The sequence below is a fragment of the Symphalangus syndactylus genome, chromosome 11 (genome assembly GCF_028878055.3).
Source record: "Symphalangus syndactylus isolate Jambi chromosome 11, NHGRI_mSymSyn1-v2.1_pri, whole genome shotgun sequence".
NCBI lineage: Eukaryota > Metazoa > Chordata > Mammalia > Primates > Hylobatidae > Symphalangus > Symphalangus syndactylus.
In genome coordinates, this window is record NC_072433.2 from 130,511,259 (window position 1) to 130,528,010 (window position 16,752).

At 55.2% G+C, this 16,752-nt stretch overlaps 1 protein-coding gene across 6 annotated transcripts in view; it reads left to right on the forward strand.

The window, feature by feature from the left end:
* KIAA0513 (KIAA0513 ortholog) overlaps nucleotides 1–15,405 on the forward strand; it is a 68,784-nt gene extending 53,379 nt beyond the window's left edge. For 5 of the 6 annotated variants that reach the window (XM_055299768.2, XM_055299770.2, XM_055299771.2 and 2 more), the window contains exons 9-13: nucleotides 2,147–2,224; nucleotides 3,395–3,424; nucleotides 7,473–7,553; nucleotides 7,901–7,995; nucleotides 9,103–15,405. In XM_055299768.2, coding sequence (XP_055155743.1) covers nucleotides 2,147–2,224; nucleotides 3,395–3,424; nucleotides 7,473–7,553; nucleotides 7,901–7,995; nucleotides 9,103–9,152 — 334 coding nt within the window. In that variant the 3' untranslated portion in view covers nucleotides 9,153–15,405. The remainder of the gene's footprint in view (nucleotides 1–2,146; nucleotides 2,225–3,394; nucleotides 3,425–7,472; nucleotides 7,554–7,900; nucleotides 7,996–9,102) is intronic. The other variant, XM_055299772.2, reaches the window with a different exon arrangement.
* The last annotated feature ends 1,347 nt before the right edge of the window (nucleotides 15,406–16,752 follow it).

Genomic DNA, 16,752 nt, shown 5'->3' on the forward strand with positions numbered 1-16,752 from the left:
CTCACAGGCATTGGTGAGGATGTGGAGAAATTGGAGATCTCCTGTACGGCTAGGAGGAATGTAAATGGAGCAGCCGCCGAGAAACAGTCCGGCAGTTCCTTTAAAGGTGAAACACAGAGTTATCCTGTGACCCAGCAGCTCCACACCTAGGAGTCGCCCAAGAGAAAAACATGTCGTCACAAAACCTTGTACACAAATGTCTGTAGCAACGTCGTTTATTATGGCCCCGAGGTGGAAACCACCTTCATGGCTGTCCAGCGATGAATGGGTAAACAAAATGTGGTCCATCCATTGCATGGAATATTAGCCAGCCATGAAAAGGAATGGCATGCCACTCCACGCTGCAGCAGGGATAGACCTGGGAAACATCGTGAAACTCAGTGGAAGATGCCAGACGCAGAAGCCCAAGTATTGTATCATCCCTGTGAAATGTCCAGAACAGCAGATTCCTAGAGACACAGCAGATGACTGATTGCCCGGGCAGAGAGTGAGGAATGGAGAGCAGGGCGTGACTGCTGACGGGGATGGGGTTTCTTTATGGGGTGAGAGAATGTTCTGGAAATGGTGGTGGCTGCAAAACTCTGTGAATACACTAAAAATCACTGAATTGTATGTTTTAGAGGGTGAATGTCATGGCATGTGAATTATATCCCAATTAAGCTCTTACATATATATACATGAATGAAGGTCATGGTTGAAGTGTGAGACCAGTGTTGCAGTGGAAATCTTGGCCACCGTGGCATATGGCCCGGCTCCGCCGATGATGGTCGTGCTGCGTTAATCTCTCTGAAGCCTCTCCTCAACATTTTAGAGTGCTTGCACAGCACCTGGAATCAGTGTCAGACAGGCCCTCCCTCCCCTGAAAATCACAGTTGGCTGTGGTGCATTTTGCCCGTTAACCAAGCAAGGGCTACTTGAGGAGCTTGGCCAGGGAGTGCTGCAGGGACCCAGAGGGCAGAGGGCAGGGCCGGAGCTGTCAGGAAGGCCCTTGAGGAGGCTGGACCCAGTTCCCATGGAAGCAGAGGGCGGGGAGAAGCTGGACTGCTTTGTCCCACCGTCTGGTGATTCAGCTCAGCTCCTCTGTCCTTGACTTGGCTGCTGTCTTTTCATTGTCACTTGGCAAACTTTTCTGTGAAGGGCCAGATAATAAATATGTTATACTGTGCGGGCCAGATGGTCTCTGCTGCAGCCACACTACTATGCTGTTGTAGCGTGAACACCACCAGGGACGTTGTATAAATGTATGAGCATGGCTTGTTCCAATAAAACTTTATTTATGGAAACAAGCCACTGGCCCGCTTCAGCCTACACACCATAGTTTGCCAGCCCCTGATGTTCTTTAAGAAGAATTTTTCTGCTGGGCACAGTGGCTCATGCCTGTAATCCCAGTAATTTGGGATGCCAAGGCGGGTGGATTACCTGTGGTCAGGAGTTCGAGACCAGCCTGGTCAACATGGTGAAATCCCCATCTCTACTAAAAATACAAAATTAGCTGGGTGTGGTGGCGCATGCCTGTAATCCCAGCTACTCAGGAGGCTGAGGCAGGAGAATGCTTGAACCTGGGAGGCAGAGGCTGCAGTGAGGCGAGATCGTGCCATTGAACTCCAGCCTGGGCAACAAGAGTGAAACTCCATCTCAAAAAAATAAAATAAGAATGTTTTTTTTCCTTGAATATCCCTATGAACGTTAGTTCGCTCAGCACACGACGAGTCCCTGCCTGGTTGCCATTTATGTTACTAGACGCTGATGTAGAAAAGCACATCTTCCCAGCCCTCTGCTTCCTCTTGGGAGTCCCAACAGGAAAGGCAGAAGAAGAAAACAGCCCACCTCTGTGTCCTACAGATGGTGGCTTCAACTCTGCCCGCCGGTGCCCTCCTGCCAGCAGTGCAGCCGGGTTATCGTAGCTTTCCCTCCCACTTGCGCCATCTCTCCTAAGAGATGCGCAGCCACTGGGAGCCCCAGGGAAACAGCTGTAATTAGATCAAGCCATATGCTCAGTTTTTCCTTCTCAGCCCAACCTCTCTGAGACTTTTTAGAAGCTCAGACAGATGTGAGACATTGCCCTTGTTTATCCCTCAAGGGGCCCACAACCCGTGTCTTCCCTGCCTCCCCTTGGAGAGAGTGTGACTGGAGCTCTGTCTTGCAGGCACACGCTGAGGTTCTGGAATGCAGCCTTTTTTGACGCTGTCCATTGTGAGAGGACAAAACGATCTCCCACTACCAGGTAGGAGCAAAGTGTGGCCCTATTTAGCCTCAGGAAAAAGGACCAGGGAGTGGCTTTATTTCCCGGTTTCGGAAGAGGAGAACAGAAGAGCAGCTGAGTGGACGTGTCTGTTTTTTCTTCACCCCCTCGTGGCCCTGGTGCCCTGCAAGCTGCCTGAGGGGTCACAGCTTCATGGGTGGGGGTGCTCAGCTTGCATGAGCGCTTTCTGTCCTGGGGCTCTGGCATGACTTGGCCTGACCCTCCTAAAAATGCAAACTCCCACTAAGACCATCAGGACCCCCGCTGCTGGGCCCACCCTGCTGTTTGCTGGACAAAATCAGCATCCTGAGGATAAACGCCTGGAGCAGGGTCCTGGGAGGAAGGGCTGGCCACCACCCCCGAGACTGCCCTCAAGAGCTGGTGCCTGGGGAATGCAGTTGCCGCTCGCAACTCACCTCTTGGGTCTGCAGCCTGAGCAGACCTTCCCAGCTTCGCTGAGGGCCACCTCGCACATGGCAGAGGGGAGGGGCTGGCACCCACCCCATGGGGGCCGATGCCATAGCAAGCAAAGGTGCCGTCCACCGTGTGCAGTGACATGACAGCGAGGGACGGCAGTCCCTGGGGGAGCCCCTTCCAGTCATGTGACTGAAGTCTGTGAACCTCTCGGCCCTGGTCTCCTCATTAATAAAGCACATCCCTCCCTCTGTAACACTGGGGAGACCCCCTACCATTAACCCTCGTCAGGAGAGTGGGCAGATGGCTGCTGTTGGGGGGAAGACTCGAGTCTGCCAGCACTTGCCGTGTCTCAAGTGAAATTCTTCCCTCTGGAGGCAGCTAAAACCCTCTGGGGGCGGAAGGCCCAGAGCATTCTGCCGTGGCCGCATTTCCTGGGGAGGCGGAGAGGCTCATGGAGAGGGAGAGAAGCTGAGACTGCCCGAGGACCCTCCAGAGACCCGGCTCTGCCAGGAGACCAGAACAGGGAAATGCTTAGATGTGTCTAGGTGGAGGGGCGTTGCCTCTTTAGTTCTCAGACTTCTAGGAAGTGAATTTATTTCAAATATCCTGTCTTTCTCTGTCCCGCTCCGTTTCTGCCTGTAATAACCCTCCTCTGCTTGTTCTCTTTTTACCATCCACATATCTTGCATGACTTTGACATGTTCCTTTGTTTACCTGTTTCTGCTGCCGCTCCAGAAGGGATGCTGGAGAGGAGGAGGAGAAGAGGTGTGTGTGTCCACGTGACTTTGTTCCATTTTACAGTGCGGGCTCCTGCGAAGGCCACTGCAGGGTGGGGGCTGTGCACTGTGCTGAGCTGCTGCAGCAGGCACAGCCCAGACGCAGGTGCAGCCTGGCGGCTGGTGGGGAGGGCAGCCCTGGGGAGGTAAGGCCAGCGCTAGGGCAGGCTGGTGATGCGTCCTGGAACTGGGCAGGTGGGAGCCTCCCAAGGCCAGAGCACTCCGAAATAGTCAGAAAACAAATGTGACACCTTGAGACGCCCTGGTGACAGCATGAGCTCGAGAGGCAAAGGTGGTGACGCCGGGGAAAGCGGGCTCCAGTTCTGAGCCAGCCGTGCCTTCCACCAGCCACTCCGGCCCCTTCTGAGCAGACCTGAAAGTCTCGTCCTTGGCCTCACTGTTCACGCCGGAGAAGTGGGTCCCGGCTCATCTGGGAAGCCACGGGTGGGGTGCAGAGTCTGTCCTGTTTGCAACACCACCCACTCTCAGGTGTGCTGGGGCCGCCAGTTTGAGGGAGGCACGGAAGAAGGACACACTCCCACTTTCCCAGCCACTCAGGGATGGGGGTGCAAGGGGCCCCCGAGGAAATCCAAGAATGGGGCTGTTTCCTGCCAGCCCACAGAGGAGTCTGATTCTCTGCTCACCTTTCTGTGGGCTATAATCCTTTGTGATGTATTTTTAGCGTTGCCGATCTGCCTCTTCAAATAGAGTCCCTGATACGATGTCTCTTTCGTTGGAGGATTCATGAAGTTGCCTCCTCTAATCAGTGATATGTCTGTAGTGTTTATTGTCGTGAGCAATCGCGTTTCTTATGCAGACTTACAGCTTTCAAAGGAGCACTTAGGCCTAACAAACACCTCCTTTCATGAACAAAGCCCCTGGGTTTTCACTGACTCTCGGGGTGACTGTGTGATTAACCAGCCTTCCAGGAATGAGTCAGCCCCACAGCCCTGGCCCGAGGAGGGCTGGGAGCATCCCAGCATCCTCTGAGAGCTGGCTGGTGCTGCTGGGGAGGGTGGTCTGTGTTGAGCTCAGCTGAGGGGACAGCTGGCCTCTTGGGCCTTCTCACCCGGGCAGATTCGCTTTGACCACACATAGCTCTGCACCAGCTCCTCATCTCTGACTGGCCCCTGAGCCTTCCCCAGAAGAAGGCCGAATATTGCTTTGAGATTGAGGCAGGTGGCAGGGGGTGAGGTTGCCTCCAAGTCCCCAGGCAACCTCATGCTTCCAACATGCCATCTCTTTTTTGGTAACCTCTGCCGACAGCAAGATGCCATTATTATCCTCTCTGTGTACAGAGGCAGACGCTTCTCCATTTGAGAAGGTTTCCCTCTCAGCAGGCGGTTGGTCCCTTCCAGATTCCCACCGTAGCAGTGTAGATGCATGTTCAGCTCGCTTCCCAGTGTCAGAGCTTGTCCAGTACTGGAAATTGAACTCTTTTATCTTTTTTTTTTTTTTTTCTTTTGAGATGGAGTCTCGCTCTGTTGCCCAGGCTGGAGTGCAGTGGCGCAATCTCAGCTCAGTGCAACCTCCACCTCCTGGGTTCAAGCAATTCTCCTGCCTCAGCCTTCCAGGTAGCTGGGATTACAAGTGCCCGCCACCATGCCCGGCTAATTTTTCTTTTCTCTTCTTTTCTTTTTTTTGTTTTTGACACAGACTTTTGCTCTTGTTGTCCAGGCTGGAGTACAGTGGTACGATCTCGGCTCACTGTAACCTCTGCCTCCCGGGTTCAAGCAGTTCTCCTGCCTCAGCCTCCCGGGTAGCTGAGATTACAGGTGCCCGCCACCACACACGGCTAATTTTTCTTTTCTTTCTCTCTGTTTTTTTTTTTTTTTTTGAGACGGAGTTTCGCTCTTGTTGTCCAGGCTGGAGTGCAATGGTGCGATCTCGGTTCACTGCAACCTCTACCTCCCGGGTTCAAGCGATTCTTCTGCCTCAGCCTCCCGAGTAGCTGAGATTAGAGGCACCCACCACCACGTCTGGCTCATTTCGTATTTTTAGTACAGACGGGGTTTCACCATGTTGGTCAGGCTGGTCCCAAACTCCTGACCTCAGGTGGTCCACCTGTCTCAGCCTCCCAAAGTGCTGGGATTACAGGCATGAGCCACCGCACCCGGCCTAATTTTTGTATTTTTAGTAGAGACAGGGTTGCCACGTTGGCCAGGCTGGTCTTGAACTCCTGAACTCAGGTAATCTGACTGCCTCGGCCTCCCAAAGTGCTGGGATGACAGGCATGAGCCACCGCACCCGGCCTGAACTCAGTTGTAAGAAGTGATTTTATCGTGGGCATTACCTGATCTGCTACTGCCATTGACCGTTTACCTCTTTCTTGAGATGTCAGGTTAAATGTCCCAGCTTTCGTCCTCACCATGGCAAGAAGAATTGCCTCCTCATCTGGCCCAGAAAGAGGAGGGGTCAGGGCCGCTGTGCTGCACAACTCCAAGGGAGCCGTTCCCGTATGGTCTGGGGTTGTGCAGCGCCCAACCTGCACAACTGTGCACAGCAGGCCTGCGGGTGGTGCGGGGATTTATGTGTCTGGACAACCCTCAAGGTGGCTGTTTCGGGGAAAGGCAGTAGGAAGGAAATGGGATGGGACTCTGCAGAGTACCTGGAAGTATATTCTGGTGTCTTCGTGGGCATCCTGCCATCGGCACGAGGAGGCTGGGAGTGACCTTTGTCCGTCACCCCCATCATGCCCCTGATGTCCTGTGACCCCTGCTAAGCTGCAGCAGTGCCAGTGGCCTCTCGTGGGCCAGGGGGTGGCGAGGAGCCAGGAGTTCATGTTCCTTTGTTTTGTTTCTCTTCCTCTGGCTTCTCCATGATCCCAGCCTCTCACCCTCTCATACCATCCTTCTCCCCTTTCTTTGATCTTCCTCTCAACCTTATTTTAATCAGACTCATCCATCCAGTTTTCTTTTCAGGGGGAAAGGGGCTCAAATTAGTGTCTCCACGTTCGCAGCTGCTTCTGCAGGTAGCTTCTCAGATGGACGTGGTGTCCAGGGACTTGTGTAAGGGTCGGGGAGGCCCCAGGCCCTGGAGGGAAGGGAAGGAGCCAGCAACACAGAAAAGCTCTGTGACAGTGAGGGGTTGGGAAGGGATGGGGAGCCTCCTTGTTCTGCCCTGGACAGGTGAGGGATTAACAGCACTCCCCTCTAAAGCACGCAGCAGGTGAACGCTCAGAACACCCTCCCACTTCAGGCCATGTGCGGAGAACACATCAGGGTCCCCGCCGGCTCCTGAAGCTCATGCAAACCTCGGCCGATGCCGTCTTATTGGGTTTTTAGCACTTTGTTCTCACGCCTGGGTGCTGTCTTCAGCATAGTCCACAGCACTGACAGGGTCACGGTCAAAGAGGCTGGCGGGAAGCAGGGGGCCTGGTCTGTGTTATTCAGGGAGGGGACTAGAGAGAGCATTGAGGCCCTCGAGAAAGCCAACATGGAGAAAGCACAGGTGAGCAGGGCACAGCCCTCTAGACAGGGGACAGTGTGGCCCTCAGCGCCCTCGGCCTCTGTGGAAGCTGCTATCTGCAGCTGGCCCCAGGACGTCGCACCTCGCTTGGCCCGTCAGGCTGGTGAGGAGACACAGGTGTGAGTCTAAAAACTTTCCCTGGGCCACCAAGGCCCGCTGTCCTGGGACGTTGGGCAGTTCCCCTCCCTCTGTGAAGTTTTCTCCCCCGAGGACAGGCCCATACCCCACTCTCCACCTGTAGTGAGGCTCTGGGGCCAGCCTCGCTGCCTGTAGAATGACTGGATAGCTGCATGGCACTCCACGCCTTCAGGGCCATAAAGAGCACTTTCGTTTCCACATCTCTTATGAAGAGTGAAATGAATGTTGGGGACCCCAGTCGTGGTGTGAGGATCCCAGCAGGCCTTGTGGGAAGGCCCAGCACACGGCTCTCCGGTGGAAGGCACCCCCTTCTGTGCCCGGTGGGGGCCGTACACGGGTGCCGCCAGCACCTGCGGGTCAGAACAGGGCGAGGAGCTGGGGCAAGGACAGCACCGTCTGAGCCCCGCTCCTGTCACCTCCTGTGCTTGCAGGGAGAAGTGGTGCCACATGACCCAGGAGGAGCGTGACGACAGCCTCCGGTTCAACGAGAACATCACCTTCGGGCAGCTGGGGTAAGGGCCAGAGTGGGAAAGCGGGAGGGGAGAGAGGGGGAGGGCCCACCCTGTGAGCTGTCACACCTGATGTCACACCCTGGGGTGCGATGTCAACCTGCTCTGAGGCATGGGGTTCATCACACTGGCGTCCATGCCAGCTCATAATTAATCCGCCTCCTACGCGACCCCTGTTGGCCGCAGTGCCACAGTGAGAGTTGCTGGTGGCTCATTAGGCAGCAGTGCGTTTTAGTTTTTGCTGACAATTCCAGGCAGGCCATGGTGGGCGTTCCAGAGATGAGGGCCCAGCTCCCCGGCCCTTTCCCCTGGGAGGCCGGCGGGTGACGCTCTTGGGGTTTCTCCTGCAGCACATTCACGCACAACATGCTGGCCTTCGGACTAAACAAGAAGCTGTGCAATGACTTCCTGAAGAAGCAGGCTGTGATTGGAAACCTGGATGAAGGTGTGTCTGCGGGAGGCCACTGGCAGGAGGTGGGCAGGGGGGGTCAGGAGCCAGTGTTGTGCCCGCTGGCGCTTCTGCACTGCCAGAAGGCATGTCGTGTTGCAGTCGGAAACATGAGGCTGAGCTCTCGGCAGACGGCCCCTCCTCTCTCCCCAGTCTGTGTAGACAGACGCACAGGACACCTCTTGTTCCATTTGGAATCCATTTCTGCTAGATGGGATTGCGGGCGTTGGGGCCCCAGCCTGGGTGTTCAGAGTCAGGGCAGAGGAAGAAGGGGGACTCAGCGCTTGGACTCAGCTTGCACGGAGCCAAACTCCGGCCCCAAGTTGCCCCCTTCTAAATGGCTGTCACGTGTCGTCCTTTTCTTTCTCAGACCACACTGCCATGATGAGTATCGGGGGACAAGGATGGTGGGGAGGGAGTTTTGAGGTTTTTCTAGAATCTCTGGCTTCTGTGACAGCAGGGAGTTGCTGTGACATTGGCGCCCTCCTGTGAGGGGGCCAGTCCCTTTGTGGCCCTCCCATCTGCCACAGGCGTTGGTTCCTCTTCGTCGAAAAGGACTTACACCTAGGCATGGATATGGATTGACGCATGTTCTTTAGAAAATCCCATTCTCCACCTCATTCAAGGGATCTGTGGTGGAGTGGCCTCAGGAGGCGTGAGAGTGCCAGTGGCCGCTGGACGATCTCAGAATGTTGCTAGCAGCCCCACCTCACTAACAAAGGGCAAGGGGGATGCTGCCACCTCTCCCGCTCCCCAGGGTGGCTGGACTGACTGCCCCGTGCCTTTCACAGGCTGTAGGGGCTGCGCCTCATGACACCATTTTCATAAGAAGGTGCGTTTCCCAGTTTTGAGGGCCCCTTCCAGCCACCTGCTTGTCCCACAGGCGGCGTGCTGGCCAAGAGGCTGTGTGTGTAACGCGCCCTTGTGGCACAGCCCTGCCCTGAAGCACGCAAGCAGTGTGGCCTGCAGAAGGCAGTGCGGTTCAGGAGCTGTAGCCCTGCTCCCAGGGAGGCCTGATTCGTCCCTGTCCGAGTGACAAATGCGGGATATACTTGTCCCTGTTACCATCTTTCATCTGATAAATAACATCGCTTTCTCTTCCAGAGCAATACAAGCTGCTTAGTGACCACATTGAGCAAATGGCCACTGAGTAGGCCCCAGAAGTCGCACTCCGCAGGAGGACTGAGGCCACGCGCCATTCTCCCGGGCCCAGCGCCCGGCCGTCACCCCACCCGATGACCTGCATGAAGCCAGCAGCACCCAGAGCCACTCCTGCTGCCCTAGGACTAGCGGTTAGAAGAATCCGCTGCTCCTCCCTCATCTCCTCTGCCTGTGTCTGCGACCCCCATCCATGTGCCAAAGTGTCCCTTGGGTCACACGGCTAAAGCCGAGGTGACCAGTTGTACCCCGAGTGCCAGGCTTGTGAGATGAGACCAAGAGGGAGGAGGGGAAGGATGCCATGGGCCATCATGGGCCAAGGGCTGGCGAGGGTGGGGGCGGGCGAGGGATGCAGGCAGGACAGCCATGAGGTGGGGCTGCAGCCGGCACACCCAGTGGTGGAGGGCCGGCGCTGCCACTCACGGTGGGTGGCCGTGGGCCACATTCCCTGCAATGGGTGCACACGTGGCTCCCATCCAGTCCTCTCAGCGTGGGGCTGTGGCCGGTCCTCGCTCTTCACCAGTCTCCCTCTGTGGGGCAGGAATGGGAAGTCACAGGAACCTTGAGGAGGAAACGCCTGTTTTAGAGAGAGAGTGGGTGCGGTGTAGAGGATGCTCTTGGCTGGCTAGAGCAAGACCTGGCTCCCACCAGAGGGACGTGTGTGTGCCCTGCAGACGGCCCAGGATCTGTGTATCTCTGCCAGAGTCACAGCAGTGCCAGGATGTCCGCGGCAGACCACACAGACCATCTGAAATGTGTCCGCCTGGTGGACAGCTCCCTTCTGAAGCAGAGAAGGCTCCATGGTCACGAAGCGGCGTTGTGCCATGTGTCCCTCGAAAGAAGCACAGGGAAGAGAAGTTTCTTTAGTAGCCACTAGGCAACCACCCTTTCTAAAAGCAAACAGTGCTGCTCTTTATTCCAGACAAGGCAGGAAAGTCTGAGCTGGGAGTGGCAGCGGCTGGAGAGAGGCAGTTCTGTGTGACGTGCAGGGTGAGCCAGTGGCATGGCCTCTGCCTCTAAGCGCTGAGCATTGGGCTCCGGAGGCGCTTTTTCCTTCCCCACCAGACCTTTGTAGCTCCTTCCTCCAGCCTCTGCAGAGACTCCCTTCACCTCACACCTACTGCCTGGGAACCACGGCCCTTCTCTTCTGTGGGTCTGTACCAGGTACTCCAGGCCAGCCCGTGGGCCCAGGGCCTGACCCCAACACCTGCATGCTGGGTCCAGAGCCTTCTGTTTCGCCGTGTGTGGACGCTGCTAGGCCTCCTGGGGTCCCCTGCCTCCTGCCCGTCGCTGCCGTGGTCCCTGACTGCGAAACAGGCCCGTGGGGCTCTCCCTCCTCCCGCCATCCTCCCCTCCTGCCCTTCCTGGGTACCTCCTCTGACATGCAGTCAGATAAGTCCCATCTTGTTTGTGAGCACCACAGAAACGTCTGAGAGTCACTTACCCGGCCACGGCTTGGAAGGTTTCCCTCCGGGGAATGCCTCCCCGGAATGTTCTAGAGACGGAACATTCTCCAGAGACAACAATCTGTGCTGCAGATTGGTTGGATCACAGAATGTGTGTCTGAGGCATTATCTGATGCATTTGGACCATATGCTGCCAGACTGCAGGACGGGGGAGCCGGGGCTCAGGGCCCCTGACTGCATGGTGCATGAGTGATCTCAGCCCAGCGATGCCGCTGGCCAGACCGTGGCCATGCTGCCAGTGTCCTCGCCATGAGCTGGGTCAGGGCTGGCGAGTTGTGCAGTCTGGGGTGCCCCTTCCCCCATCATTGGGTCCCAACGGCCATGTCTCCACCGAATCCATTCGGAGAAATGTCAGAGAGCGAGGGGTGTGCGGACGCCCCTCGCCCTGATGCCAACTGCAGATAATACACACCTCCTGCAGCATCCAGCCACGGCTCCAGGGCACTGCTCTCCCCCTCCCGGTGAAACTCAGGCCACACTCTAGGGCTGACTGTCCGGGCACTCCCTTCAGCCGCCTTGTCGTCAGCATTCTTAGTCATGCATTATTCATGTTAGCGGAAATGCATTCAGACTTTGTTCTGCAGTGCCCACAGGACTTACCCCTGTATGTATAGGATTTTTGTATGGAAGTTTTGTTTGATTCTGAGGCTCTCTTGGGGGCGCTGGAGAGCTTGTGCACAGCCTCTGGAAGGAAAGGCAGCGCTGACTTCGCTGGGCTTTTTTCCAAGCACTTTAACTTCAAAAATGGTCTTGACACTTTTTTCTCCACATAGACTCTTGAAATAGCCATTTCAGGGAGAGGAAAGGGTTGGGGGTTTCTTTGTTTGTTTGTTTCCCCCTTTACTACCTGTTCTTGTAGATCTAGCTCCTCAGAGTTGGAGGAATGCTGACAGAGAAGGGTCCCCTCTGTGCTCCATCCACACAGGGTGCCCGAGAGACAGCCCCTTGTGCTGTGAGCAGAGCAGGCAGCGGCTCGGGAGGTGCCTGTGGTCTCCTGCCGGCTGTGGCTGATAGTGGCTCTGGCCAGGGTTGCCTGGAGGAGGTCCAGTGTGCCTGGGACAGGGCTGACCACCTGCCACCAAGGTTTCCTCTCTTCCCCCAGGACCTGGGCAGAGCAGGCATGAGCTGGGCTGTGGTGCAGAGCAAGCGGACCCAGCCACACTGTTCAAAGGTCCCTGCGTGGGGAGGTGTCACAGCAGGGGCACACCCAAGGCCACCTGGGTGTAGGAGAGCTCTGGTGGCCCCTCTGTAAACTCAGGAAGTGTCAGGTGATTCCTGGGGAGAGGTTCCCAGTCCCAGCAGGCAGAATGCCCAAAACCAGGAGCACGAAGGCCTGTCATCCATGGGGCCGTTGCAGGCACTCTGCCGCCCGACCTGGAGGGCTGTGCCAATCCTAGTGAACCAAAATGCAAACAACTCGCGCAAGTGAAAAGCTCCCTGCTTTGAAAACAGGACATGTTGATAGGCAGCATTGTATGTTTTTATCCTTTGTTACAATTTTAGCAACATTGATACAATTTTAGCAACATTGATAGATGTTTAAGAGGGGCCGTGTTAATAGATTGCATCTGCCATGTGCATGCGCGTGTTTAACCAAAGGCCGGAGAACTCAGTTCGGATGTAGTAAGTTATCTGTAAGTGAAATGGGGTAGACTCTATGATTTTCCTATTGCCAAAAGAAAGAAAGTGGGCCAAACAGCTCTGAAATTTCCAAAAAATGGCTAGAGGGAGAGTCTAGTTTCTGAGCTCTGTACCCAAATTAAAATCCTGATGTTCAGGTTAATCCAAGCAACACATATTTGGTTTAAAACCAGCACCGAGGCCCAGTGCAAGAATCACAGACACCGCCAGCCCTCTTCTTCTTTCCCACCTGTGAGTTGAAACCAAACAGGCCTCGCTCACTCCTCCAAGCCCAGTAATGCTGAGGAGTTCAGTTATGAGGAAAGAAGGCTGGAGCTGTGAGATGCGCTTTTCCCTAGGCTGTTCTGCGTGGGTTACCTCATCACCCTGGAGCACCTGGTGTTCCAGACCCCTGACACGAGGAATGCAGGTTCACACTGTAAAGAGTTTGTGAAAGGTTTCAGTCTGACTGGGCTTCCTTAGCTGGAAGCTACAGGCCTGATCTTCCTGGGTCCCACTATCTGTTGGCTTTTTTTGTTTTGTTTTGTTTTGTTTTATTTTGTTTTGTTTTGTTTTGAGACGGAGTTTCGCTCTTGTTGCCCAGGCTGGAGTGCAATGTCTCGATTTCGGCTCACTGCAACCTCCACATCCCAGGTTCAAGCGATTCTCCTGCCTCAGCCTCCCCTCCTGAGTAGCTGGGATTACAGGCATGCACCACCACACCCAGCTAATTTTGTATTTTTAATAGAGACAGGGTTTCTCCATGTTGCTCAGTCTGGTCTCAAACTCCCGACCTCAGGTTATCCACCTGCCTCGGCCTCCCAAAGTATTGGGATTATAGGCGTGAGCCATCACGCCTGGCCTTTTTTTTTTTTTTTTTTTTTTTGAGACAGAGTCTTGCTCTGTTGCCCAGGCTAGAGTGCAGTGACACAATCTCTGCTCACTGCAACCTCTACCTCCCGGGTTCAAGCAATTCTTCTGCCTCAGCCTCCTGAGTAGCTGGGATTACAGGTGCACACCACCACGCCGGGCTAATTTTTACATTTTTAGTAGAGATGGGGTTTCACCATGCTGGCCAGGCTGGTCTTGAACTCCTGACCTCAGGTGATCCTCCCACCTCAGCCTCCCAAAGTGCTGTGATTACAGGCGTGAAGCATCACACCCGGCCTCTGTTGGCTTTTTAGTTAGGAAGGATCCAGCTAGGCCCATGTGGTTAGATCAGCTTTGTTACTGAATTACCTAAAACCAGACCACAGCGCAGCCAGAGAGCCCAGTAGTATTTCCAAGAACAGTGTGGAGCTTGAGAAAGAGAACTTTAAAAATTAGAGGGTCCCTTTCTGCAGAGGAAGGGATGCTCACAGGGTGGCAGTGGCCCAGCCTCAGGGAGAGGGGAGGGAGAACCCCCTCTGGACCCAGCAAGCGGGTGTTCTGAGGCTGGTCCCTCCTCAGTTTCTGCAGCCACGAGGCGAAGCGGCCAGATTCTCACTCAAGGTCATTCTTACTCCTTTTCCTGTCCTGTTTCCAGTCCCAGTGAGCCATTCACTTCTGCTGAACCATTTTTCTTAGGATGCAGCCGTCTCACTCCCTTATCCTGTAAATCGTGTATTCATGTTGATGATTCTTGGAGATAGGCTTCACTTTTTCCCAGCTGCGTCCACAGGAAAGGGGAGTCGGATGCCAGCTGCACCCTGCCTGGTTCGCACAGGCTAAGGCCGCAGACAGAGCAGGGGTTCCTAGAGTCACACAGGCCACGCACCCCAGGAATCTTTGCTGCCGCGGGCCAGGAACAGGAACGTGTTGGTGCCTGAGACACCAAACGGAAGAAGCACGTCCAGACTGTTCTCCTGCGGCCAACACTGGCCCGGAAGCCTCCCTCCATACAGGCCCTCAGGGGGCCTGCCTTCTGCGCCTCAGTCCCCCATGCATCCCTGGGCCTGGGTATCACATGCTCTCCAGGAAAGGGACGGAATCAATCATGTGACCGATGGGCTCGCAAGGATGGGTGCCGCCGTGGGAGCCCTGCCTCTGGTGCTGGCAAGGGATTGGGTTTGCGTGGGTGTCTCTAGCTTGCAGAGTGCGGTGAGCGAGATCCTCGGGAGCGTGGCCCTGCCTGTAGCTGCGCCTGGGGACGCACGTGGCCACGGGATTTCAGTACGGGATTTCAGTGGGACAGCGCTCCCACGGGGGCTGGGGGTGGGGGTAGGGTTTCTTAGTTACTATTGGAAAGGGAAACATTCACCATAGCCAAGGGGAGAGACGATGGGCTGGGTTTGTTCACCCCAACTTCCCTTCTATACCCCTCCCGCAGGACAGTGCGATTTGGGGAGAACCCAGCTCCCCACTTTATCTGCAGACTCTGGGACCTGACAAAACAGTCACAGCCTGAGCGCGCTGCAGCCTGAAGCTCCCCTGAGGAGCGCTTTAAGGGACTTTGCACTTTAGAAAGGATGCCTGTCAGTAAATCCCGTGTGCATTGACTAGAACTGGGGGGCTGCCCCCGCTCCCTCCTTAATCCTAGATGATTTGCTCATGAAATAGAGGTGGGGGACGACCGCATGCCCTCCGGGAGGTGCAGCCCTAAGGGGTGGACTCCAGATCTCCCTGTAAGAGACGGCTTGGCTTGGCTTCGGCTGTTGGAGAGGAGCTCCTGCCGTCCCGGCAAGCCTGGGGCTGTTGCTTCGGGTCTTCTGGGTGGACACTTGGAGAATGATAAGGCAAACGTTTGAACACTAGGAAAAGCTAGAAATTCAGACAACACACATGTATCTCCTTAAGACAGGTAAATGTGTCAGAACACGGTTGACCTGCCGCCTTCTTGAACCTGGTGGCCCCCGTTGGAACTATCAGTGGCGTCTCCCACGCGTGCGCCCTCTGCTTTCTCTTTCCTAGACTTGTGGTGGTCACATCCAGACACTACCTTGTTGGTAGCCCCCAAGTGGCGTGCAGTGACACCAGTATCTTCTCTGTTGCATTTTTGCAATCTTGTGTCCCACTCGGTGATGTTCTACAAACTCTATTTTAAGGTTGAGGAAATGTCAAGGGTGAAGATCTCAAAACAGTGCTAAAATCAAAGGTGTTTGCTGTGAAGAAAAAAATATGTGTATATATTGCACCTTGAGTTGTCAGAAGGTAGAAAGTGAAATAAACTATCTTCTTTTTTTTTTTTTAAAAGTGTTTAATTTTTAACACATCCATGAGGACTTTTTACAGATTTGCAATCTTCTCAGTGATACCCATAGCTTTTCAGAAGAAAACCTTTTTCTCTAAGGCCAAATAGACATTTTTCCCATGTAGGCTGAGCTCCCGGATCTTAACAGATACAGCAGCCACGTTGGCCATGTTGGTCCGCCTGGCCCCTGGCAGTCTGTATTCATGAATGAAGGACACCCTCTCTGGACTGGGTCTTGGCCCAGGCTCCACCAGTGCCTTGAACCCCTCCACCTGGACACCTGACCCTACCCCTCAGAGCCAAAGCCACCTTACCTCTTTGATTGGGGGTTTTGGGGTGGTCAGTGGCCCTGACCACAGCCCCTACCCGACAGAAGCAGGGCGCCTGCATCAGTTCCTTCCAACTCGGTTCCACAAAAGTATTTCAAACATTTGGGGGGTTTTGCTTTTCTCTGACTGTAAGAAGTCCACAGCCACATTCTGATACTCTGGCCTAAACAGATGGGCAATGAGCCCTGGGAAGGAGCAGGACACAGGGGTATCCCCCAGACCCCAGGGCTGAGATGCAGGGGTCCCCTTCATGCCCGGGGAAGGAGCAGGGCACAGGGGTGTCCCCCAGACCCCAGGAGCTGGGATGCAAGGTCCCCCTCCCCCAGCTGCCTGAGTGGACGGGGACACTCCCTGCCACTCTAGGCAGAGAAAGAATAGAGCAGCCTCCACGTCCCCGGCTCTCCCTCTGCCCCCTCTTAGCCACACAGGGAGGGTGGGCATGGCTGGTGGGTGCACAGCCCTGGGGCGTCGCATCTGGGCTTTTTCTCTGGTGCTGGGGGATTCCTCCTGCAGGAGGTGAGGGGCTAGACTTGGAGGCAAACTCCAGGGAGGGGAGAAACTCCTCTGAAAGGCAGTGAAGACCCCAAAGAGTTTGGGCAGCTCGGGGCAGGACCTGGAAAGGCCCAGATCCGGTTCCACCTCCCACCAGCTGACTGTATGCTCTTAGCCAGATGGTTCCTTGAGCCTCAGCTTCTTCATCTGTGGACCAGGAAGGAGAGCATCACATGCCCTAGGCCATTCCTGTGGGAAATGCAGGCAGGCCTCTTCCTGCACAGCTGCCCTGCAGACAGGGGTAGGAGGTTTCCTATCTAGTGAAAGAAAAAGGACCCAGCTCTTCTAATTTTGACAGGAATAAATTAAAATGTACTATTCGGCTGGGTGCGGTGGCTCACACCTGTAATCCCAGCACTTTGGGAGGCCGAGGCGGGTGGATCATTTGAGGTCGGGAGTTGGAGACCAGCCTGGCCAACATGGTGAAACCCCGTCTCTACTAATAATACAAACATTAGCT